Here is a 25,559-nt window from a genome sequence, read left to right as displayed (position 1 = left end):
TGATCTAAAATAACATTAACGCTCGCATTTCATTGTCGTGTCTAGCACAGTCAACAGTCGAGAAAAAGTTACTTTTAAAGGTGTGGTACAAGTCTTATACTTCTTTCTAATTGTAAATGAAACTTATACTAAAATTTTTTCATTAGGCAACAAATTGTCGCACACTAAATGACTACCCGGGGATTGCACCATTTTCAACATTTTAAAGATAAGTGTACAAATGGTGTTAAATATGGAAATATATATGTATAAATCGAGGAATGTCGTGCACATTAACTAAATAACGCACTCCTATACGACTCCTTAAGTTGGAAGATTCAAAACACCGTGCCGGAGAATGTTGGACACAAGAAATAAAATAAGGCACTCCGTATAGAGCCCCTTACCTTGGAACATCCCAAACACCGATGAAGGACTTCTGCCTACCAAAATATGGCACCGAACCAGACTGTCTCAAAGAGCGGGACAAAGATTAAAACAACGGTACATAAATACGCAAAAGAACACGTTTTATTTTCTTTCTTCTATGTTGGGAAACTTGTTGCACAGAAGTCTCAAATTAAGAGTCAGAAACCAAGGTGGTAAGGGCTTGGAGCAAGTGCAACAATAATGACCGAAAGCTTCAAGCTCATCATTTTTTTTTAGCCCTGAATGTGCATAATGGAGGAAAGTGTGACATGACGCCACGAAAAACAGCCTCCCATTTATTTTGCCGCATAACTTCATAGCAGGCACGTAGCCCCCCCCCCCCCCCCCCCCCCTCCCCCAGCCCCGAAATCTTCCATTTTGCTGGGACCTCCTCTCCCCCTCCCCCTCATGCAGCACTTTGTCATGGGCGGCCCCCCCCCCCCCCCCCCCCCCCCCCCCGAAACAAAACCCTGGCTACGTGCCTGCTTGATACGCTTTATTTTTTAATGCGAAAGCGTCAACTATCCCATGGAGCGGAGCCTGCGGCGTCTGTAACGGCGAGAAAACGCCAAAGAAATACCCATTCACTCATTGGCTGAGCAAAACGGCTCCTTGATAGCCGTTGGCGGACGCTCCACGAGAGCGCGCGTTTGGACGCCGCTCTCGTATCAGGCGTTGCTGGAGAGGGGGGGGGGGGGGGGAAGGTGGCTGCGGTCGCTTCTGCTTCTCTCGGCACAGACGAACATGGTTGCGCCTGAGGCATCTATATCGTCGACGGTCGCAACCTCGGCAGCAGCGAAACATGGCCGTCCAAGCCAGTACACCGCAGACGAACAAAGGGAACGGAAGAGCGACATTCATGCTTTCGCATTCACAACAAGAAGTGCTTTTTTATTTACTTTTTTATGTTTTAATCGCGTAATAGGCAATGAATTTCAAGCAGTATGTGAAGTAGCGCGTATATAGCCACTCTGATTCAGTAAAGTTCAGTTTTGGAACATTTGAAACGTCAATGTGATAATTATTTAACAAAAAGCAGTATCTGCAACGTATCTTCTAATGTGCAGAAGAAAGGAAGAATAAGTGCCTGGTTCGTCACTGTTACTCGTTGAGTTGCTACATACGCGGTTCACGCTTTAACTTTAATTGCCAAGCTCAAAACCCCTCCTCGAAATATCAGTTAAATGCCACATCAAAACACGCAGCTTACACCGCCAAAGAAGCCAATTAAGTACTTTTCTTTCGCTGTAGCTCATGCCACATACAAGTATGTGTTTAAGAAAATAGCCACCATCTAAATTGTAACATAGTAATGAGTGACGCCAATTATGGCACAAGGTCCCCAAACTCAGTTGTCAGAAGTTTCGGAAACGCCCACGAGCTTGTGTACGCCAAATATATAAAAGGCGCGCGACACCCATTGTTCCACGCCAAGAACTAAATAATGCTTCTTGCAAAATACTTTTAATGGTTTCCCCGAAGATGAGCTAGTACAGATAAACCCCAAGTAGCAAATGGCGAAACAAAAGAATTGTGTTTATGCTTCACAGGAGCGAGCCGAAACAGGCCTTGTCTTCTGATCGCGACCGGGAAAGTTCCAAAAGTGGTTGTTTTCTTTTCAGTCGGGAACGAGCAATTAAGATGTATTACTGATTGCTTAATTCTTGCCACGTAAATGACACTAGATAATATAGAGACTTCATCTCTAGCAAAAACGCACACACGAGATTATCATTATTTATTTTTTTATTTATTTATTTATTTTGCTTTGTGGCATAATGTTTTCAGAATCCTCACCCCTCCAGTATTTCTGTATACTTCAAGTAGAATGTCACAGTTTTATACTCATGTTGGGACAGAAACGCAAAAACCGTGAGTGCTATACCTTCAACACAGAACTCTGCTGAAATCAGTGTTGAATGAGGTAGTATCTTCGCTCTGCGTTAGGTTCGAATCTCGCCAAACCACTCGCGGGACACGGTTCGAAACTCACGAGGAATGCATCGCCCAAAGCTCGACCTGATGTCAGAATTCAACTGTGTTGGCGGATTGCTTTGTGCGCTACTTTTGTGCGTGTCGATTGTTTGGCCTTTCGTGCGGTGGTTAAGAATTTGGAGGACGCTGAAGTTTATATCGGGACCTGGGATACTGGAGTCTTCGTGGCGATCACTGGTATCCTCCACAGTGAAAAGGAGAGCCGGGCATGGACTCAAAACGGCCAGTACAGGTGAGCTATATGAAATCTATTATGCCTTTTTATCACGTTCTCTCGCGTGAAATTCGATGTGTCTTTCTATAAAGACCCGCTTGCAATTCTTAAGTGAGAGCATGTGTACCAAGTAGAGGGTGTCCCCCCAAATCATGTATAGTGTTTTTGCTTTGTTTTTTCGCCACACATATAAACTATAAGCGTCGCCGAACGCAGAGTCTCCGTCCAAACCATGAGCTCGAGGTCCGCACTCTAAAAAAAGCCCGTGCGTCTACTTTCCCGCACAACACTTGGAGGTTTAATCACCGCAGCTTACGGGGGCAGCCCAGCGAATGACAATGCCGAAACATATGTTCAGACCAAAAAACGCAGTCTGAATTGTGACATTAAGCAAAGCAAGAGTGACGTTTTGCATTGCTTGATGTCACAACTCAGCCTGCGTTTTGTTTTGGTCTAAACACATGTTTCGGCATCGCCATTCGCTGCGCTGCCTCAGTAAGTTGCGGTGATTGGCTCTCGGAATGTTGTACGGGAAAGTAGACGCACAGGCTTTTTTTTAGAGTGTATATAGCGCTACATTTGCGCAGAGACTGAGCGATCGGTAACGCGTAGTTAATTTCTGCGGAAAAAACAAACAAAACAAAGTACTGTAGTAGTTGTTCAGGGCAACTACAGATATTTGTGTGGCTATCTACACGAAATATATTTCAGCAATATCTTATATAGAACAAGAAACATTAAAAGAAAAGATTGATTGAAAGTCTGTCTAAGGCCTACATCTGCGGTTTTTCACTGCTGTGGGTTTTAAATAGTCAGTTGGAGCCTGAGAACAGAGATTGTGATAAGTTAACAATCAGACACAGCGCTTTGGGGTCGAGTCTTTTTATGAATGAGTATCTCAAATATTCGGATGTTTATTGAAGAGTGTAAATTTTCTTTTACATGTTAAATGTTATTATAGCGCTTCATTAGCCCAAAAGATGTATCAAAGCGGAAAAAGTATAACCAAATGTAAAAATCGCCATGTTGATATCTAGATACAGTAATGGCAGAGCTACATCGATGCGTGAATTATAAGTTACCAATATATCTTACCTGGATAACGAATGAACCGCAAGTTATGAGCATTAGTTCCGAACGGTCTTTGAAGTGTTAAGAATACACGTATTTAAAAAAAGGTTTATACGTATACGTCTACTCTTTATTTGCCTGGTTCAATTTCATTACTTTTATTGCCAACAGAACACGTAAAATCATCTTGTTTTACACTTTCTTTTTAATCCGCTAACTTAAAAAAAAAAAATGTCATGTGTTGACGGGGGTACGAAGCAGTATTCTCAGCATAAAAACAATTATATGCGCAAGATGTGAATTAGCAAAAAAATAGTTATCTGTTGTTTAGGTTTACTTTTTTCTCGCTACACGTTTTTTTTTTTTTTTTTTTTTTGCGCTTGAGTAGTTCTTTAAAAGGAACAAAACAAATACTGGAAGTTCTCGGTTAACAATATGCGAACACTTCACGATCATAGCGTACAGGGTTTTGCGTACAGGAAGCTATTATTTCTGATGTTTCATACTAAAAAGCACAAGCAAAAACTGCGAATATATATTATTGGATGGTCGGCATGTTTGTGTCTAAAGTGCGATAACGAAAGAGGGACATGGCGGACAAACAGACGACACAGGCGTTCCACTTGTAACTAACGTTTACCGGCTTCGAAGAGGAAGGGCAATAGGGTGGTGGTTGAGGGAAGCGGGGGGCCACGTGGCTTTGCCAGACCCTATGCGTGCGTCCCATTGAGCTTCGGGCGGGAGGATGAAGCCAATAAACGTCAGTTGCATGTGCAAAGCCTCTGTCGTCTCCCTTCTCTTCCTTTCATTATCGGAGTATACAGTATATGGATTTGCACCTAAGAACACATATTTGCAAAATGAGTATCGAAGAATTAAACTTGTCCCCCCAATGACAGTTTGAGAAACGCGGGGGGTGCTCGCCTTTTGCTGCGTGATTGGTTGCTTAGTTTTCTAATCAGTTAATGCCACACTCTCATTGGATGTGCCGTAGGATAAGGTGTTAACCCCCACCCCTCGTTTCCTTAACTGGCCGTCACTACACCTAAATTGCACTGACACTAAATGTTTCCCCCCGCAATTTAGAATGTTTTCCTGAAAGAAATACGTCCGTTTTTCAGGAACCTTCGGTCAAATCGCGGATGCTTCAGAGATATACGGTAACAACACGTTCAAAATGTACATCGGAATGACACCTGTTGTCATCAGTCAGACCCCAGACGCAGCTGAGGTATTATGTATAACTTTACTTCTGGACATTTAAAGCGCACGTTATAAACCACTGACAAAACAAAAGTACTCAAAACTGCAGGCGCTTCTCACAAGCCGTTACAGTCACCGAAAGCCTTTCATCCACAGCTTCAACGAGCCGTTGTTACGAGTCAACCATCTTCGGGCCTTGTAAGTATAAACAGTCATTTCTTGTATGTGCTTTTGGGATAAAAACTAACCGACAAACCTTTAGAATTTCCTGCAGACCTCCCCTCTTCCTTCCGCACCCCCCCTCCCCATTGTATGGGCGCTGCCATCTTGGAATCACGCGACGCGGGCGCCATTATAGGTGACTTGTTCAGCTCTTCGGTTCGCTCAGCACTCTGTGCCTCAGAGAATGCGTTACATTCGTGTTTATGGTCGCGTTATACGTCGTTTCTATCCTTACTATGCAAAATATTATCCCGTTTTTAAGTACGCGAACTTTCCAGCTAATTTAGTAACTAAATTTGACGTACTTTCAGCGCTAGCGTAGAGAAATCCGCGTTAGCGTTGGCGCAAGCCAAGTGGTCCTAACACAACACTGGTGTTCTAAGGCCAATTGATTAGGAGTGTTTAGGTGTTCCCAGTGATAGTGTCATAAAAATCACAATAGAAAGACTACACCATATTTATGATCCCACGTTTGGGATTCTGTTTATTATATATACGAAAGGAAGGTGACAGAATTGGTTGTTTGCCTTACCTGCAAGTAAGAAACAAAGTTGTTTTTGATTATAATATAATGCGATTATTTTGGAAAACTCGTGAGGAAAGTGGGTAAAGAAAAAGTAACTAGATGTTTCTCTGGTCGTTTAAAATAGTCCTAACATCTACATCAGACGGTGTTTGTTTAGTACATTCGTAATTACTTTTTGCAATATAAACATTGGTTTAGTTAGTTTCTTTAAGAATTCAAAGACACTGATGAAAGCTGAACAGCTGGGCAGTTATGCCTGACTCTGGCCTTTGTTTGGGGATTTAAGTTCCTATTACCCAGACTTTGGCCAAAGAATATCACGTTTGGTGGTACCTTGGCTTCTTCAGGCTTTCAGGATCTTAATTTACTAATCAGTTTTATTCACTCTAGCTACAGAGAGAGACTATCCCGAACGGAAATGCTCAGAGCTAGTAATATAGAATTTCTGCAAATAACGCGAGAAGTCGCACGTCTGAAACTGCTTTATTTAAAGGTCAACGACAAACTAAATTTAAGCCCGAATACATACGTTCTCCCCTCCAGCTCAAACAACCAAGTAGCCTTAATCATACAAAAAATAGGTACCTTTAAACAGTCTTTGCAAAAACTTGTGAGGCTTAGAATTCATTGCCCATCGATGTTGTAAATTTGGGAACCGTGCCCTTCTTTGAAGGTTCCATTGCAAATCTGTAAACATAGTAAGAGCTTAAAATGATGCCTTTTAAGTGTGCAATTTGTAATAATTATGTGGGCAAATTTGTTCAATTCTTTTATTTATTTAGAGGGCCAAGGTTGTACCTTGTTTTCATTGTTTGTTCGAACAGCAGTGTCTGCTACATTGTCCATTTCTTATGCTTGCGTTTTTTATGTGTCATCCAAAACAAGGGATACTCTCTCTGTAATACCACTCAAGAGAGGGCTGACAGTATTTTCAAATAAATAAATAAACGAAAAAATATTTTTTGGCCCAAAGAAGTCAACTTGGGTGATACCTATTTTCAATCGTTTACAGTAGTTAACTAGAATTTATGCTCTAAACGACTCTATATGGTAGTTTTGCTAACTGAGAATGAAAGTTGCGAAAAATAATGGAAACTGAAGTTTTCTTCTTATAGAGGCAGCCGCCAACTGCCATGTTTCAAATGCTTCTATTTTGCGTTATTTGTATTGCCAGGTCAGGAGGAACAAGAAAGACAATGAGAAAGCTGATGTCCTCAGCGTTCGAACCCCCTTCATTAACAGGATATTTGCGCATACTGAATGAGAGCGGTGACATTTTGGCCCATCAGTTTAGCGAGTACGCCGACGGAACCTTCAACGAGCCGATTCAGCTGTTCCAAAGCGCGCAGCGATGCTCCCTCAACATAATTGGAGGTACGAATTCAGTATTTCAGATCTTTCATAACGGCAGTAATTACATTAGATTGTGATGTTTCGCCGCTTTATTGCTTACGACCAATACCACTTTTAAGGGATCAGACATTGCGATATATTTGGTTTGGTCGGGATAAGCTCTGTCTTTTGTGACACAACTCGTTCTAGATCTATTATGTTTGTTTGTTTTCCTAAAACCTGGAAAACTCAAAGGGATACTATACAGTATGTTCACCAAAGGATGGTTCACAGAGCACCGTTCTCTTATACTTTTTTAAGTTACGAATCAGTCACCGTAACGTTCGTGTATCGGACGTCACGTTCCAGGCTATCTCCTTGAACTGGTGGCCACGCTTAATATGAAACGCAGATCTCCCGGTTACTTGTACGCAAGCTTTTGTAGCATAACGTAAGAAAACTTGGCTGTGTGAGCCAGCCTTAACGCTTTGAACTTCGAACTTAGGCGGTTCGAAAATATTGGTTTCTTATCCTATAACGCCGCAAATTACAACAGAAGTGAGGCTAGGTATAATGAGTAAAAATAATAACGGAAGAACTTACCTTCATAAAAAAATATTTAAAAATATTAAAAAATCTTTTTGGGCATTTTGCGATGGCAGTTGCAGACAGTGTCATGACTGTGCTCACCTGGTAGTATTTGCCACCACCAGATGTTGGAAGTGTCGAGAGCGCGCCGGCGCCCAACTTAGCAGATGTTCTTCGGAAGCTTTTTATTGTGCCGGGGCACGCCTCTCTATTGTAAAATTTTTAAACTCTTACAATTCATTCATTAAAAAAAATTGAATGACAAACCAGGGTTTTAAATCCCTTGAAATTCTTTCTTTATGGCTCAGTGATGATCGGTCGAGGCGCCGCATACTCTCGTGTAAAGTGCTGGAAGGATTGTAGAAACAAGTACCGCCAAGCTGGTGCATGCTGGGACGCACTTGAGAAGAATGAAGAAGCGTGGCCGCAAATCTAGTTTGCAGAGGCGGCGCGGCGGCGTCGTCTACAGTAGACCAAGAGGAGCGTCTTTGCAAACGGCGGCGCGTCACTGGCAGTCACAGCAGACCGGTGCGTGTCTGGATGAGGGATGCGCCAAATGCCAAAAATGGCAACGCGCCTCCGGCGTCCAATTCGCAACTCGAATCAATGCCTGTGGCGGGGCGGCGGAAGTTCTAAGATGGCGGAAGAGACGGGTCAAAGTCAAATTTGGGGGTTTTACGTGCCAAACCAACGACGGGCATCTGGCACGCCCCAGCGGAGGACTGAGGATTAATTTGGACCACCTGGGGATCTTTTGACGTGCAACCGAAAGCTCGATTACACGGCGCCTTATCCGCAATAAGCCTCCGTCAGATTGCGGGCACCTCGGTCGGGATTCGAACCCGCCACAAGGGGATCCGTAGGCCAGCGCTCTCGCCTCGGAGCCACCGAGGCGGCTCGGAAGAGACGGGGATAGATTTTGCACGCGCCTGCTCGCTGACACTGGTCAGTGTACATAAATTAATTTATTTGGGTATATAGGCGAAGCGGGCAGGGTAGAAGCGAATCACAGGTGACGAAGATGTTGGCGCACATCGGGAAAACACATGACGTTTTTTGTTTTTTTTTTGTGTTCTTTTAAAGTTGGGGAAACATCACAAAACTTGTGACGCTTTGTGGAAGGCGATCGTGTACGCTTTGTGGAAGGCGATGGAAGGCACCAGACACATCATGTTGTGATCCAAACAAAATATTTTTTTGGTTTGGTGAAAATGTTGTGGTGCTTGCGCTGTGCCTGGCCACCAAGGCCAGTTTCCTGGAAGCCTGTTAACTTTAACAACGTTAAAAAGTTAATCGCATTTCCCTCCAAGGAGGAATTCTAGGTCACGTGACCGACAGAGTAAGAACGGCGGGGAAACAAGGCGGTGCCTCTGCGAGCGAACGTCGCTTGCTTTGGAACTAATATGTCGTAGTAGCTGCAACAACGGGCGCGTTAGTCAGAAATGAATGGTGCTGAAGGCTTTCCCTTTGCTTTACCTCCCTTAAATCGCAAGGCATGAGCAATGACCTCACCGTGATATTAGAGCGCAGCTCTTAGGCGCCTGTTTCCGGCTTGATCGGTGTCGCAGTCGCCGTCAGCGTAGCCGCGCGTTGCATTATGAGGCGTTTCCCATAATGACGTCACACGTGACGTCACGTGTGATGTCACGAGGGTCACGAGTGACGTCACGATGGTTATTCGTGAAGGTCACGACGAAGGTAACGACCTTCACGAGTGACGTCATGATGGTCACAAGCGACGTCACAACTGAAAAGGGACAGAGGGGGAGGGGGAAGGGAGGAGAATGAGAGGAGAGGGGAGGAGAAGGAGAGTGTACAGAAGAGGAGGAGGGGCATACTCTCCTCTCCGTACCCTCCTCTCCTGCTCCTCAAAAGCTACGCTCTAATTCGGCATTGCAGGGAATTGTAAACGCCTTTCAATTTTTAGAGTCTTTCGATACTGGCCATTTCTAAGCCTGAATAAACGCGCTGATTGTCGGCACGGCAACGTCTTTGGAATACTGTAGTCGATTGCATTGACTCAATCGGCCGGCGACTGATAGCACGCAGAAGCAGAAAGCGCCCCAATAGACCTTTCCTAAATTTCCCAGGCACCACGCGCTGCACATGCTGGCGTCTGTCGTAGGAAGTGTTGTAAAGCAAGAAGCCTAAAACAAATTTTGCCTTGTACGCGCGTTTGTCAAAGCCTTATTATGACTATTTACATCAAATCTTTAACACGGAGAAGCCCAGTGCGCGCGGAGCGTCGAATTACACTTTCATCATTCTCCTCGATGCTTGGGTAATGTAGTAATAAGTCGATATTTACTGGTTGCGGATTACACGATTTTTAATTTATAATGGTGTTACAAACAGTTTTTAGATGCTGGTCAATCATGCTGCCGGTGTGACGCCCGCGTTTCGCTGCTTCCTTCTTCCTCATCGTTTCAAGGACTGAACTTTGTCGTCCTTTCTCGAACTTGGAAGGAAATTTTAACGAGGCTTGTCTTCACTTCAGACAGCTAAAAATATAAAAAAATTCCAAACAAGGGCTAATTTAGTTTTACCTTACCCAATATCTCTTCCACCAGCAACAATTAGTGTTTCTTAAGCTGAAATGTATGCCGCGCTGCGTTGCGAAAACCCGGTAGGGCGCGTTTTTGGATCTCCCCTTTTCAGGAACTTTTCCACGAAAGCCACTTATATTCGGTACAACCAGTAGGTGACACCAGCTAGCTCCCCATAATAAGATACGAAGCTATCGCTCATTCAATACTCGTCAAACTTGGCTAGGTACATGTAGGTACCTAGTAAGAATTGCGGTTAACGTTTACAGCGGCTAAAGTTAACCAACTTCGAGCAAACGGGCCCTGTGCTCTAAAACGGGAGCTGCGCATGGTGACCATCAAGCTCCGGTAGAACAAGCTTTGACAGTATTGGTGTCTCTGTGTCAGCGGCTCAGAGCTCAGTACACTCCGTCACGGTTACTAATAGGCAGTTTAAGAATAGCGTAGCCGCAGGCTACCGTACTGTGAGGCATTATGGAATTGTAGTAGACTGTTTTTCTCCTCCGCTACCGTATCCGTGAAGAAAACGCTGCAGCTGCGCATGCGCGCCGCCAGCCTTGTCTGCGTAGTTCAAGGTATTAGACTGTTTTAGTAGATCGTTCAGTCACTCCCGCTGTGCTATCCGCTAGCCGCTACGACCTCCGCTATATGTAGCGTAGCGGAACTACCATTTTAAGTTTTAGTAGAACGTTCGCAACCCGCTACGGATTACAACGTTACGAGAGCTAACGCAACGCCACTAGCGGCTCTTTCGGACACTAGGGCTCGCGTAAAACAGATTTGTAAAGCAATCCTTCGCAATTGTTTTTATTAACGTCGTTATCTTAATAAAATATTGTTTTTTATTGAATAACGTGCTAATCGTTGCTTCTTTTGTAAGTAGTTGACTATTATGTTTGTAATTGAATACAACTGTCGGCCAAGCTGTCCAAGCAAATCCGATATGAGTCAAGTGCCAAAGCCACCGAGAAAAATCTTCAAAAATAAAGGACAACCACTGTAGCTCATCTGTTGCGTCGTTGTTCAACGAAAATAAAGCGCCACAGAAATCCCTCATATCCGCCTGCTCGCTCCGCTTCCTTAGTCGGTTTTGTCTTTACGACAAAGCGGCCGAGCAGGGTGCTGCACCTTTTGCTCACAGCACCAAAAACTGCGAAGCTTTTTCTTTTTTTTCTCCTTTCCGTGGCCGCGTTTAGTATATGCGCCATGAATCGCTACCTGTTGCAGTCGTGGAACGGCTTTGTCGCGGGTACTTCTCGCAGCAGCAAGGTATAATCCACCCCTTAGAACCACGATAGCGAAACGCACAGACCGAGTAGACGCGGCGTGGCGGCCATCTTGAACAGCGTCCCTTGCTGGGTCTCCCTCATCTCGCCAAGACTCGTTCTCGCGAGAGCCACGCTAGCACGCCGCGCAACGCCCCTCTCTATTTTCGCCCGCTAGCGCGCCTCCGCTAGCCTCCGCAGCTCCGCAATGTTTCCGCTAGCAGCGCGCATGCGCAGTAGCGTCGTCGCTCTAGCGTATAGCGTAGCGGGAGAGCGAAAACGATCTACTAAAACTCTCTATTGTGGCGGATTACGGAGCGCTATCCGGGTGCTTAGCGGGTTGCGGAAACGGTCTACTACAATTCCCCATTGCGATCATAAGTTCGCGCTGCACCTTTGAAGCATGGATTTCAGCGCGCGGCAGGAGCTGTCCGTGCCTACGGCAGCCTGCAGCAACGCTAGGCAAGAAGTGCATGTTAATGCCTTCGTCGTGTTTGATGTTTTTTTGTTTTTGTTTTTTGTCAAAAGACATACTCGAATATACAGTAACAATACACCAGTTTACCGCGTTATTCGTACCGTCAAAACCCGCCTCGCCAAAACTGCCCGTTCTACGCACCCCTCACGATCGGCACACCTGGCACGCTTAAGAGTGCGACAGGCATTAAGTTTTTTGCCTTTGCAATTAAGTAAAGCAGGTACGCGTAGTCTGTCTGTCTTTAGAAAGTGCTTGGAGCAAACTGTCATGCTGGTTGTCACGGCCTCTCAGCGCATAAAATGCCAACCCCATCTCGGTGTTCATCGCTTGACACACCATTCCACCGAGCAGTTCTTCCCGACTTTCTGGAAATAATTATCTTTTTGTAGATCGTTCGCAAGAGCTTTGCACTACTAGTGGGAACTTTTGCCGTCACGTTGAGCACAGATTGTGCTCGCAACCACAGGACCCAAACTGCACAGCGTACGCAAACTACGAAAAGTTCCTAATGAAATGAGGCATCCCGGACCCTTTGTACAACGCTGTTACGAAGCGGACCACAATAATTCCTACCTTAACGCATTTGCTTTTTTCGTGAAAACTGCATGATGCACGAACACGCAGATCGGAAAAGCATAACCATTAACCAATGCCGACAGTCCCTGCCACCATCTCCGCCGACGTTCCCACTCCTCTGGTTCTTCGTGCGTCCGCGAGAGGGCGAGCGACGGGCTAGAGTTGCGATGGCCCGCGCTACGATGAAACGATGGCGGTACTTGTATACGTCAAGATATCTAGCGCTTTACTCTCGTGTCTCATGTTTCGCCATATTTCGGTAGCACATACAACTAGGCGGGCACGGTCATGGCACCGTCTGCGAATGCCGCCGCAAATAGCCCGAAACAAGCTTTTATCTCTTTTTTTTTTCTTTTTTTTTTTTGGGAGGGGGGCAATGTATAGTCACCCGTTGATTTTTTCCCTCCACGCTTCCACCACCTGGCCACAAATCCGTAGTAAACCGCAGTGTAATACGTTAATAAACCGATTTTACATTATCCGATGAGAACAACGACGAACGAATCTCGACACAATGACAGTTGAATATCATAATCAGCGCTCTGCGTTTTTGAGCTCTCAGTCACTATAGAGTCACGCATACGCGACCTGAATGCTTGGCATGTTCCGTTTATATACCATGAACTGATGTCAGCAGCACGAACAAAGCGTTTGAGATCTATGATAAGATGATGATAGTGACGACGATAATGGAGACAATAAAGATATCGATGACGTGTATGTTGATTATGATGATGTTCATGATCATGATGATATTGATGATGATGGGGTGGTTTTGATTTAATATTACGATATACTGAAGTAGCCCATCTCTTTTTCCAGAGGTAGCAACGGGAGTTAAACTCCGCCTACAGGAAACCGCTGATGAAAGCTACCATTTAATCAAGTAGGTAATCAGTTCCTAATTTTAGCGGGTTTTAAAGGCTAGCAAAATGGCTGAAGTAGAATAATCATACCCCTTATTGATGACTCTAATTAAAATGCAGAAGCGCCCATCTAAAATAAGAAAAAAAGATTTACACTCCTTACACGCACTTTTATTGTACTTTATGCAGCTCCTCACATAAACGGTGTTTTCACGATTCGTTACTCGAAAAGAACCCATTAATCCTTGAATGCTTGTGTTACTTTTAGAGCAACGATCGAGAATAGGTTTCACTTTTTCGAGCGATGGCGATGGCTACCAAGGCGCAGCAACGGGAGGAACTCGGAACAACAAATCGCAAACACCCTGCAAGATGTGGAGCCGTTAATTTATTCGGTGAGGAACTTTTATACCCTCGGGATTTTTAACAAAAATGAATAAGCTTACTAATACAGAAGCTTGGGCGAGTTGGTGATTCATCTTGAGGTTACACCGCTCAAGACAAGGACAAAACAAGGGGCAAAAGAGACAAACACACCGCTTGTGTTTGTTTCTTTGTGTGTCTCTCGTTTTGTCCTTGTCTTGTGCGCTGCAACCTCAAGACATAAGCTTACTATATACTCCGTTTCGCCTTAGTCTGAGCGTAGTGAAAGTCAGACCACATGCTTCGCGATTTACGGTATTTACCTCGCCATTATAGGGTGTATTCACTGGCGGCCATATCTGTGTGCGCGACTGCTGACCGCGTGATGATGGCGAGCTTCCACAGTTCTTTTGTAGCGTGCATTCCGCACCCTCAAGATTTCCGGTCTTAGCAGCCTATTAATGTGGGCTTCTTCTCAGCATGCGCTCTAGACAGCACCCACAAATATGGCGCCCAGTGAATACTCCCTATAGTCGGTGACAGCATATGTTCACGTTTCTTGTTTTGTTAATGTTCTTAGGCTCTTATTAACGGAATATGCCGCAATCTTAATGGCTGCGGAGCGATCATAAGATTATCTACAGACCTTCCACGCGTCCTGCGCTCTTTAAACGTTTTGTGACTTTAAAAATATCGCAGCGAATTGCGAGGCCTGATGAACGTTTTCACTTAAAAACCAAGTCAGTCATGTGACACACTCGGCATGAGGTAGGGCGCTTGAAACGCCATGATCAGCGTCAAATTGAAGACTTTATGTATTGATGAACGTATTTCTTTCTTCTTTGCTTTGTCTTCGTTGGCTGAGCTTGTTCGGTTTATGGTTGGTTCTAGAGTGATGTGTGGCAAAGTAAAGCCACGGCAGCTTTTTGTAGCACAGGAATAATTAACAATGTCAACGCAAGTCGCCACGCTTAATCAACAGTCGTCCTATCGTTCTTCCATTTTAAGACGATGCAAGAGAGAAGAGACCGGCTCAAAATCATCCAGATTATTTCGACATTTGAGATCGATGATGATGAGATTTCAGGCAATGGAAGGAACGCAGTCTTGCTTGACTCGCTTCTGCTGACGCATCTTCGAGAGAAAAGCTACACACTTGTGGACGTAATGAAAGACATCGGCTGTTTTTTGCTAGCGGTAAGTGTACCTTTCTAGACTAACAAAAATAAAAGAGCCCGCAGGCTGTCTCCAGGATTCCTGTCAAAATGTTTCTTTTGATGGCATGAATCATGACATCTTACTAGCAAATTTGGATAGATATAGGATTCGAGGGCATGCTTTTCAATTAGTAAAGTTTTATCTAGAACATAAAATACAATTAGTTTATGTTGATGGATATTGGTCAAGTTCGAAGTGTATTCTTGCTAGTGTTCCACGGGGAAGTATATTAGGTCCTTCTCTTTTCAATATTTACGTTAATAATATTTTGAATATTAACTCTGATGCAACATTTATCAAGTATGCCGATGACACTAGTTTACTTTTTTTAGCTGAAAATGTCGATGGGCTATTTGACATGGCAAATTAGGCGTTATCTGCATTAGCAATTTGGAGTCGCATTAATTCACTGCAAATCAACGTCGAAAAAACAAAAGCGGTGTTTTTTCGCCCAAAATATAAACTAGTCACAATTACAAGAGATATCGTTTTAAACTCATCCAAAATAGAGGTTGTAAAATCTTTCGAGGTCTTAGGTGTAATTTTACCGAGAATATGTCATGGAATAGTCATGTCAACGATCTTCTCTCTAAATTGTCACAATTAGTAGGTGTGATAAACCGTCAACCGGTACATGTTACCAGCAAAGGTGAAATTATTATTATACAATTCGTTATTTTACTCCCACTTAAATTCTTGTAATTAAGTCTGGGGTGCATCGACGAATCTAAAAAAAATACACTTGTTGCTAAAAAAAAAAAGAAAAACATTAAGGGCTATAGAAGGCATTCCATTCGACTTCCCCACAGCTAGTTTATTTAAGAAGTTTTGCGTTATGCTTTATTTAGCTATAGACTTGTCACTAGTCTAAAACTAGAACAAATTATGGGTACACACTTTTTGATAAATTTCTCTGAAAATATTCACGGGTATTCTACCCATCGTGCGAAATGTTGAGAGGTGGTCACTGCAAGGACGAACTATGGCACACAAATGCTTAAACATACTATCCCAAAAATATTTAACCCACTTGCAGATGAAGGATTGAGATTCAGTACATTCTCCCTTTGATAAATTCGATTAACCTTCTCCAAACATGAATCTGAGTATGAACTAAACAGTCTCATAACTTCTGTCTGGAAATAGGTCACTTTTCTGTTATAACCGATGATAAAGATATTATGTCTGAAACACGCTTTGTTAAATTGCGGCAATCAATATTTGTAATCCTTTTTTTTTTGTTTGAGTTGCTGCTATTGTGGTTTGTCGGCGGTCCAGGACTTGTCAAGCTGCGCTATACAGCTTTTTTTGTTTATCGCCACCATCAACGTTCGATGGAAATAGACCCCTTATTATTATTATAATACCGCCAGTTCCGACGACTACGACATTGGTTGTCACTATGATCGCATGGTTGCTCACGCTAACCAATGGGATTTTGTCTCCATCCGCGAGGGGGCTCTGCTTCATCGGTGACACTGACCAAAGTTCGAAACGTACAAATTCAATAAAATCCGCAAAACGTAACGTCCAAAACATCGCCCTCAAATTTTCCGCATGGTGGGCAAGTAAATAATGTCAACAGTCATTTTTTTTTATATTTTTTTTTTAAACTAGTTACATAATACATAAAGCTTAAAATCAAATCACTCCCTACGAAACACGCATCAGATTTTGCGCAGCTGTTGTTGTTTCACTGACACAGACATTTGGTATGCCCCTGCAGGCTTTATCAGCGAACTGTACAACGAAGGAGCGTCCCACTGAATTGAGCTGGAAACGTGAAACGTCGATCGCAACCCCTCGCCACGTGACATTTGGTGCGAATCGGCTAAGCCCAAGCCAGAACGTCTTCTAAGTTAAAAACACAAATAGATATCCCAGCTAAAAACACGCGATTCCTTGTCAAGCACAGTGAAGGTGTCGCATTGTAGTTGCTGCCTTAAAATATTACAATAGCCACTAGTAGTTTAAACACAAATGTGGGGCGTGGTGACTTATCTATATAAAATATATATTTCTTAGAGCGTAGCTACGACTGGCAACGCTTATCTGTGTCGTGTGTCCTACCCAAAAAATGTAGAGAAAGTCGCTCTTACAGGGGAGCGACGCCACTCTCTCGGTTGTAACCTGGAGTATTTATATGCTCGGACTGCACCCCAAGACGCAGGCCAAGGTTCACAGAGAGCTTGACGCAATATTTGGAACAGACACCAATCGCTGTGTCACAGCTGACGACCTCAAACGGATGAAGTACCTAGAGTGCTGCCTCAAGGTAAAAGCTCCCGTATTATGTCATTTCAATACCAGTAGATTGTTAGGAACCAATTAAGCATTCGTTTATTGACACCTGAGTTCGCCAGAGACGGCTAACACTAACGCTTCGGTTAACTTTGTAACAGTGTGTAACCGTATTTTTTGTTGTTTTTTTAATTGCAGGAAACCATACGACTTTACCCACCCGTTCCCATTGTGGGAAGGGTCCTCGAGCACGACCAAGTTATTGGTAAAAACAACAACATAAGAGTCAGCTAAAAGTTTTATTCGAGCAATATAAGTAGTGAAATCCTGCACATGTTCAAACAACTAGAATGACTTACGTGAACTTCACACACGATGTAATGAAAACGTCAAAGGGAACCGCACAGGCCATCTTTGATTTTGTCGCATTTTTGTGATAAGATGAGCTTGTGTGTGCGCGAACTACGAAACGCAACCAGGATGGCTTTAAAAAAAAAAAAAAAAACATTAGGTTGCAAGTTAGCACCCGTCCTGCTTGATCCCCTATGGCGTTGTCCCGTCTTCTTGCGCTGGTTACGCTGTCGTTCAAACACCAATTATCAGAGCATTCGACTATTCTACAGTTCAAACACTACATGAGTGTATACAAGGTTGTACTAAACTTCGGGACTTCATTATTTCTTTTCTCTTCATTTTCAGACAACCAAACAGTACCAAAGGGCGTGCAGTTTTTCATAAACGTCTTCAGGCTCCACAGGAACCCCAAATACTTCAGCGACCCCGAACGGTACCTTCCAGAACGATTCATGAGGGAGGAAACAACGTTTCGGCCACCCTTCGTCTACATTCCCTTCTCTGGAGGAGCCAGAAAGTGCTTAGGTACACACTTTATTTAAAAAGTTGTCTGTTACTCAGGTCTGGGGGCGTGATGAGACTCCGAGTGTTTCCATTGTTTATTCTGCTGAGCAGCAAAGCCACTGAAGTCGCCGACAACCAACGTTACTAAAACACTCAGTTGGGAAACTCGCCGTGGAACCCTGGGCCGCTGGCGTCCACCGAGACCGAGCTAAATGCGACAACAGCGCCACTCTTTATCATTTGTCTGTACTGTGGTCACCTCGAGCGTTTTGAAAGCCTGTTTTTTGCGTAAAAACAAACAAAAAAGACTCTTTTTGTATTAAATTTGTTGGAGTTTAGTACCAAATGATGGGCGCGTGATGTTTTTATCATCTTTAGTTCGCAAGGTTTTGCGGAACAATTAATATTGTTTTTATAAAACCATGCCTCAGCGGGCCTTTCAGGTAGCGCGTCCAGACCTAGGTCCATTTTAACTTCAGTACTTCAACGCGGCGCGTCTGACGGAGAGACGGCGGTTCACCGCTGTCAAAGCCAAAAATTGAAGTCACGTGCAGTTTCTCGAGTGGCCGCTGCGGGAGAAATGGTGGCGTTGTGTTCGTCATTAGCTCGGTGCTCGGAGACAGATTGGGGCCATATTTTTAGGGCTGTCTCTATGGGAGTTTCCCAACTGAGTGTTTTAGTAACGTTGCCGACAACTTAAAGAAGGCAGGGTACGGCGACTCATGCGTACCTAATTTTCATTCCGTATAGTCATGGAGGTGGCCGCATTAGCCAACAATAACGCCGAAAAGCAAATCACCAAAAGAAAACGTGAAAAAAATCGTCCTTCGTTACATAAGTTTCTTGTAACAATAGTCACACTACAATCTAATCAGTATGGATTATTTCAATTGTGAAATTCCATTTCGCCGTTTATTTAATGCGAAGCTGTAAACCTCACCCTACTACGCAGTCAAAATTGGCTACGTAGTAGGATGAGCATAACCGGTGATTTTCTAATATTATTTTATCCGCAGAACGCACCTCTAGTTTATTGCATCAGTGCACTTTCTTTTTTTATGTTTATAATTTTTTTTTATATTATACGTTACTAAGAACATTCTTACTTAACTTGTTTTTTGTTTTGTTTTCAGGGCAAGCATTCGCCATGATGGAAATAAAGTTGCTTTTGGCCAAGATATTTTCGAAGTTCAAGGTCGAAATAATAAGACCTCTGGATCATCCCAAAATTAACATCGACGAAATTATTAGCGCGAGGGAAGAGCTTCGTGTTTGGATCCGAAGGCGGGAAGCTCAGGAATAAGTCTAGTCAGTTCGCAAAAAAGTGTTGTGCCGTTTATCGCCCGAAAGAAGTTTTTCAATCGTATCTTGAACGAATGCAATGTACAATAAAACATGTGTGGTTGAATATTTTGTATTTGTCTAGAATATGTTTTTTTTTATATTTTTAGGGAGTTTTAGTATGAAAGCAAACGCAAGCGCTGTGCGTTTGCGTTAGCGTTGCGTACTCCACGCTCGGCGTGCGCGCTGTCGTCATGCGCAAATTCAAGATTGCAGTTCGGGCTCCGCGAACACGCAGTAACGCGAACGTAAAGTTGCATGCGTTCGCTCGTGCACACAATACTGAAACACAGTAATTCCGATTGATGCCTGCTTCGTGAAATTTTCGCAGAGCAAGAAACAATAGATTACAAAAAAAGAAAAAAAAAAACAGAAGGTTTAGGGCGCAAATAAACTGGTGGTAATTAAACATAGTAAAGACACCCCGAGACTGGAAGAAAGAAAGGACGGAAAAACACAGGTCTCAAACACAACTGAATTCATTTGACAAGAGGTGGTGTTTACTTCAAGAACACATTCAAACATGAAAGAAATGAAGAAACGAAAAAAACTTGGTGGTCACTCTCCTTTTATGTTTCTGTTGAAAGGGTTATTCGTATCTTCGTTTCTTTCACGTTTGTGTGGGTTCTTGAAGGCTACATGAACACCAACTGTTGTCAAATAAATTCGACTGTGTTTGAGACCTGTGTTTGTCCGTGCAATCTTTTTCCCAGTCACGGGGTGTTTTTATTATGTACATAACAAAAAAAAAAAGCTTGTGTATTCTCCAAGGTTCATTGACATCAGGACGAATCATGAGTAAACGCACCTCACTTTTGCCGAAGGTCAACTGCTGACATATAAGAAAGTCTGAAAACACGGTCGAGCTCAGAGACACGGACAAGGGGAAATAACGAGACAACACAAGCGCCACCATGTTCATACTTAGCACCAACTCGCTCAGAAATCAGTATCAATATACGGGAGATTTTTTTTTTTTTTTGCTTTACAACTTGAAGGAAAAAACAGGAAATGCTTCACTAATTCGGTTAATGCGGGTGAATTATGCGGCCACGGGTCGTAATGTACATAAAGGTATATGGAGGATTTAACGAACAGTTTTTAATTATTGAGCATAAACAAATGGTTTTATTTAGAAACCTACTGAACATCTTCAAGATCCCTAAATCAGTAAATCTTAGACATATTTGGGAGGGCACGTGAAAAGTACGTACATAGCGCTCTAAAGTTCCCACGCCTGCAGTGGGCACAAGGCTGCCGCTGCGAAAGTGCGCTCGCGCGGTTTTTTTCCTCTCTTATCAACCGCCATTTCGTAGCGCCAGCCTCGCGCTTGTTGCACGACCACTAACATTAGAGCTCTACCCGTCTCCCACGCTCTCGGATCTTTAAAAAAAAATGTTTCTTTAGTGGTTTCGCGTGATGCGCAGACAGTTTATAATTGAAATTACACGCTGTTTTCCCCAATTAAACAGTTAAATAAGAAATTTAGTTAATGATCCCATTTATTGTGACCGTTATTCCCCTCTATTATGTCCCCCATGGCCGTTTAACTCACACCCGCAAACCGCATCACCGTAGCTTTCATGGCTTCTGTAAAACAAATCTGTAAGGCAAAACAAAACAAAAAATAATAAACAGTTTGTATACTTACACTTCGTATCGGTTAGCTCATAGGGCTTCAACGGGACTCGCTTACGTAAACTTCGCGAACAATACCGTAATAGCCTCCAGATTAATATTATCAAATGATTTTCTAAATATTTACTGACATGAAATGCCCATCTACTCTCACTGAGTCGAGAGACGCCGCAACGTCAACACAATAGAAAATAAAAGAAATGCGTCACCCAGTCATACACTTTAACTCCCAACAGTGTCTTCCCAGTGTCCTGTTCCTTTAATAAAATGTGTTAACCGAGTCTTGTCGTACCACATCGCGTGCAGAAATACATCGCAGTAATTAATGGCAAAACCGTTGAGCCGACGGATACGCCGCATACCTACTCGAGCGCAGACGGAAGTATCATACTTGCGCAAGTGTGTGACTGTTTCTTAAGAGCGTTTAAACCATTAACGACTAGTTTATGGAAGCTGACGCAGACTTCTACTGTAATAATCTACTTGTGCAACAGAGATGCCATAAGGAAAATACTGCTCCTGGCTCGGCTCAGAGACCGTGGGAAAACGTCCAGAAAAGCAATCAGCGAGTGTTGAAGCTAACCTGACAATCCTATACACGCAAAAGCTGGCGACAAGAAGTTATTTTCATATATAGGAAATCTTGTTTTTTTCCCTTTGACAATACATTAAACGCAAAAAAAAAAAAAAAACTCGAAGCGTGACGACCACCGAAGACCAAAGGTTCACACGAAGGCTCATTCTTGAGAAATAAACAGCGGCACGTTGCTTACGTCAAGGTCGAGTTAACAATTACTAACTTGGTTACTTGATCTACTCCACACTTGCTTTACAGAAAGAAAAAAAAACAGAAAAAAAACTATTTGTAAACGTGTTAGATACGGTACATTTAAAAGGGTGGTTGATAAGTCTGCTAGCGTTAGTTAATGGACTGCATCGGGTCGAAGAGTGTCGTTTCTTCGCTGGCAGAAATAGGAGCCAACCACGAGAAAGCAATGATTTTAATTTCCCTAAAAGATTTTTATTCGCAATGTGACGCCGCATTTCTGAAGATGGTGCCATGGATTTTTGGCGTGCTAGTCTGCATTCACGTGGTTCCACGAGTCTTCCGGTGGTCTCAAATCTGGAGTGCCTTGAGACCCCTCCCAGGGCCACCCGACCTCCTGCCCTTCTGGTTCCTCGTCCGATCACTCGGCACCCTGATAAGAGAGAGGGTACCCAAAAAGGACATCACCTCGTGTAAGTTTTGCTTCACTGTATCATTTATCGGGGACACATTGCTCAATCTATAGTCGTATGCATTCACCTCAACAACCGTGGCAGAAGAAGTCCGATCCCTCGCGGAACGTTACTAATTTTCCCCTTTCATGTGTTGAAGTAAGATACTTGTGGGTGAATCTAAGATTATCGTTACACTATTACCGAGGAGTGCATATTTCAAACGCCAAAGGCATCGTTACTTTCTTCGACAAGCAAATCTCGTAAGAACTACTTCGCACAGCGCATGTGTAATGTGCAAAACGTACTTCTTTTAAATCTGACAACGAGTAGAGATATACTCTAACCTGCAAATACGAAATTATCATATTTAAGACCAGATCCCGTCTGCACTTAAACTGAAACACCTGCGCATCCGCGTAAATTGATGCAATCAAAAATACTTCACAATAGGTGTATAATATGCAGCTGTGTATTAGAACATATCCAAACGCATAACTAAAACTAGCTGTAGTTTGTAGTCATACTAATTATAACATTCCCAGATTGAAGACCGTAGTACTTGCAGCGGTACGACAGATGACTATAGGGTGACCATAATCACCGCCACATAAAAAAAAAAAGCTGAGCATGGCGATTCCTGAGCTTTTTATTGTAACTTCACAGTTGATAACATTAGGCATCAGCAAATAGAACGCCACACAGCCACTCTGGAAAAGCAAGGATTAATCGTGAAAGTAATCATTCTTGTAATGCCCGTTAACTTGTGCTGAAAAGTAACGGTTCACTTTACTAGTTACGTTACAAATTACTCTCAAGTTTCTTTTCCCTACACTTATCAAGAAAACAATAGAAACAATTTTCATGTTTTCAAAAATGTTTTGCAAGCAACTTTTTATATCTCATACGCCCGCATCCTTGTACAAATAACATATTGTATTTAAGAGAAACAATGTGGCTGTACTCCATTCACACGTAAACTGATAAGGCAGCGAAAACTGCTACCACTCCCGCCTTCCCGCTAGCTTCCTGCGACCGGAAATTATCACTGGAATTCTGCAGACAAAGGTATCTGTGCGCATGCTCATTAACAACGTGTATGTACATTCACTAGGAGATCAAGAAGACAACGCCTCCTCGGCGTTGTCTACTTTATTGGTGTTTTTCGCATATTTGTACATGTTTTGCGCGTGTTTCTAGTGGTTCTCGTGTCAGGTCATACAGAAAATTCGTGTTTTTTCTTCGGTTATTCTCCCCTTTAAGATGTTTTTTTTTTTTCTGACTTGTTGTTGTTATGCTATTTAACTGCCTGCTCATCTCGCTCCAGCTGCTCTATTATATGTTTACAATTAAAAAAAAAACAAAAACTAACGAGTAATTTTAGTGATCCGTAACCAATATTTTGTAACGAGATGACATTAAAAGTTACTGCCGCAAAAACGTAACGTGGCAAATACAGAATTGCTTTAAAAAGCATCGGATTACCAGCAATCCGTTACTTGTAACCGATTACTTCCCAAGTCTGAAGCTAATAAGCCACACCCTGCGCTCGCCAACCTCTTAGTGACCTTATAGTATTTATTTCGCCGCCGCGACATGATCTACTATACTCATCGTAGCATAACGCGTAACGTGTAAAGTCGGCTTGCCTAAATTTGAAAGCGGTTTCATTGTTCCTCAGATGAGTGTAGTGGCCGGGGTAGCATATTGCCGGTGCATGAAGACACGTACAGTGATTGAAGCGTATGAACAAAAATGGTGGAAACGAAGTGTGAAGGATAAATACGTACACCAAATGAAACAACTGGGTGCCATGTAAAGTTTCAAGCCGTGCGTGTTTTAATTCGAGATGAGAGGCAAAGGGTTTCTTAACTGCCGCACCATCACCCCTAGTGATTTTGTTTCTCCATGTTAGAATGAAGTCGTGCGCCCTGCTTCCGGTCAATAGAATGCATCTCTATTCGTATATAGGTCTAGACATTGCGCATGAACAAGTAGTACGTTTCTCTCTAGGGGTGTTCGTCGTGATACGTAAGCTCGCCAGTCAGTACCCGGGCCAAACGTCGAAGGTCTATGTGGGAATGACGCCAGTCGTCGTGATCGACACCCCCGGCGCAGTCGAGGTACGGTGACAATATCTACTTTTTGGCTTTTTGCAACTAAGACCCACAAAACCACCTCCGCCCCGAAATTCCAAATGAAAATCGAAATCAGTACACCAGTCACTACGAATGCATCATTCATTTTCTTTACAGAAAAGGAGAGACAATCATTGAAGGAGTCAATTTTTCCCACGATTGACTCCAATAAAATAAACGCTCAGATTAATTCTAATTTTTTTTTCTCGGAGAATCGAGTATTAAGTTGAGCTTTATTTGCGTTGTCTGTGAGCGGAGCCTGCTCTTCAGCTCTTCTGTTGCCTCAAACCCATGGCTGCCTACCATTAAAACAAAATTATGATTTCCAGACGCTACTGACAAGCAGCGTCAACCACCGTAAGCCTTTCATCTACGACTTCATCAACTCATGGCTGGGACAGCAAAACATTTTGGTGGCGTGAGTATCCACCACCTCGTTAGCTCTCAGGTAGAAGCGGGAACCACGGCGTTACAGCGAGGTGAAAGCAGCATCGTAACCAACAGAAGTTCCGAAGTTGAAGGAGCTACGTTAAGAAAAACAAAACCGCATAACTCATCCGTTTTTCCTTTTCTCATGCAGAATTCCATTCGAATTCGAAACGTGTTTCTAGCTTGCAAACACCCCCCCCCCCCCGCCCCCCCCGCACACACTCCTAAGAGTGGGGAGGGTAGCGGAAGTGGGAGGAGGAAATGTTACCATAATAGACTGAAATGAGTAGCAGAAGTGGAAAAGCCGAGGTTGTCCTTTCCACATTTGCACACGTCACAATTTATATGCATAATGGCCACTTGCGTAGCATCCTCTGAATCACAAAGCCTGGCAGCTCGATGACGGAGCCATAGAGTGCCTAGTCGCAGATTCGGAGCGCGGGGATCTGGTGGCACAGAGCATTTCTTGGGGGGCCTGTAGTCAGCGCACAGCTTTTGGAGTGGCGAGGGCCCAAAACATGGTTCTCAAACCCGACGAGAGAAGAAGCGGTAGCCCGAAGAACGCGAGAAGCGCGAGCGGACATTCCATCGCTCGGGAGAAGTGTGGTTCGGCGTCTCGCCGCAGCGCGGCGCCAGTTACATGCCTTTTGCCTGCCGCTCCACCTTTTCACTTTCGACGGCCGCGTCTCGTGGCGATCTGCCAGGCTTTGTCAGTTTAGAGGAGGCTATGCCACTTGTCACAGTCACGTGATGCGTGTGCCATCAAGAGGTAGGAGATGACGCGTACGTGTCGTCTCTTCTCGTGTGTGTCGTCTCAAGGTCGGG

At 43.5% G+C, this 25,559-nt stretch overlaps 1 protein-coding gene across 1 annotated transcript; it reads left to right on the top strand.

Annotated features, from left to right (window-relative positions):
• The first annotated feature begins 2,186 nt into the window (after window positions 1–2,186).
• Window positions 2,187–24,727, top strand: LOC120843925 (cytochrome P450 4V2). Its single transcript, XM_042292694.1, has 7 exons — window positions 2,187–2,280; window positions 4,810–4,919; window positions 16,973–17,146; window positions 17,311–17,377; window positions 17,812–17,991; window positions 24,139–24,290; window positions 24,635–24,727. The coding sequence occupies exons 1-7, from the start codon at window positions 2,187–2,189 to the stop codon at window positions 24,725–24,727; spliced, it is 870 nt and encodes a 289-aa protein (XP_042148628.1).
• The last annotated feature ends 832 nt before the right edge of the window (window positions 24,728–25,559 follow it).

This window comes from Ixodes scapularis, unplaced genomic scaffold (assembly GCF_016920785.2).
Source record: "Ixodes scapularis isolate PalLabHiFi unplaced genomic scaffold, ASM1692078v2 PGA_scaffold3__209_contigs__length_174095766, whole genome shotgun sequence".
NCBI lineage: Eukaryota > Metazoa > Arthropoda > Arachnida > Ixodida > Ixodidae > Ixodes > Ixodes scapularis.
This window is presented reverse-complemented; position numbering and strand designations above follow the sequence as displayed.

Excerpts from the sequence above, each read along its gene's own strand:
- LOC120843925 (XM_042292694.1), top strand. The coding sequence starts at position 2,187 with ATGTTTTCAGAATCCTCACCCCTCCAGTATTTCTGTATACTTCAAGTA. Across the intron at positions 2,281-4,809 it reads GGGACAGAAACGCAAAAACC|GAACCTTCGGTCAAATCGCG; the intron begins GTGAGTGCTATA and ends TCCGTTTTTCAG. Across the intron at positions 17,378-17,811 it reads CGAGCACGACCAAGTTATTG|ACAACCAAACAGTACCAAAG; the intron begins GTAAAAACAACA and ends CTTCATTTTCAG.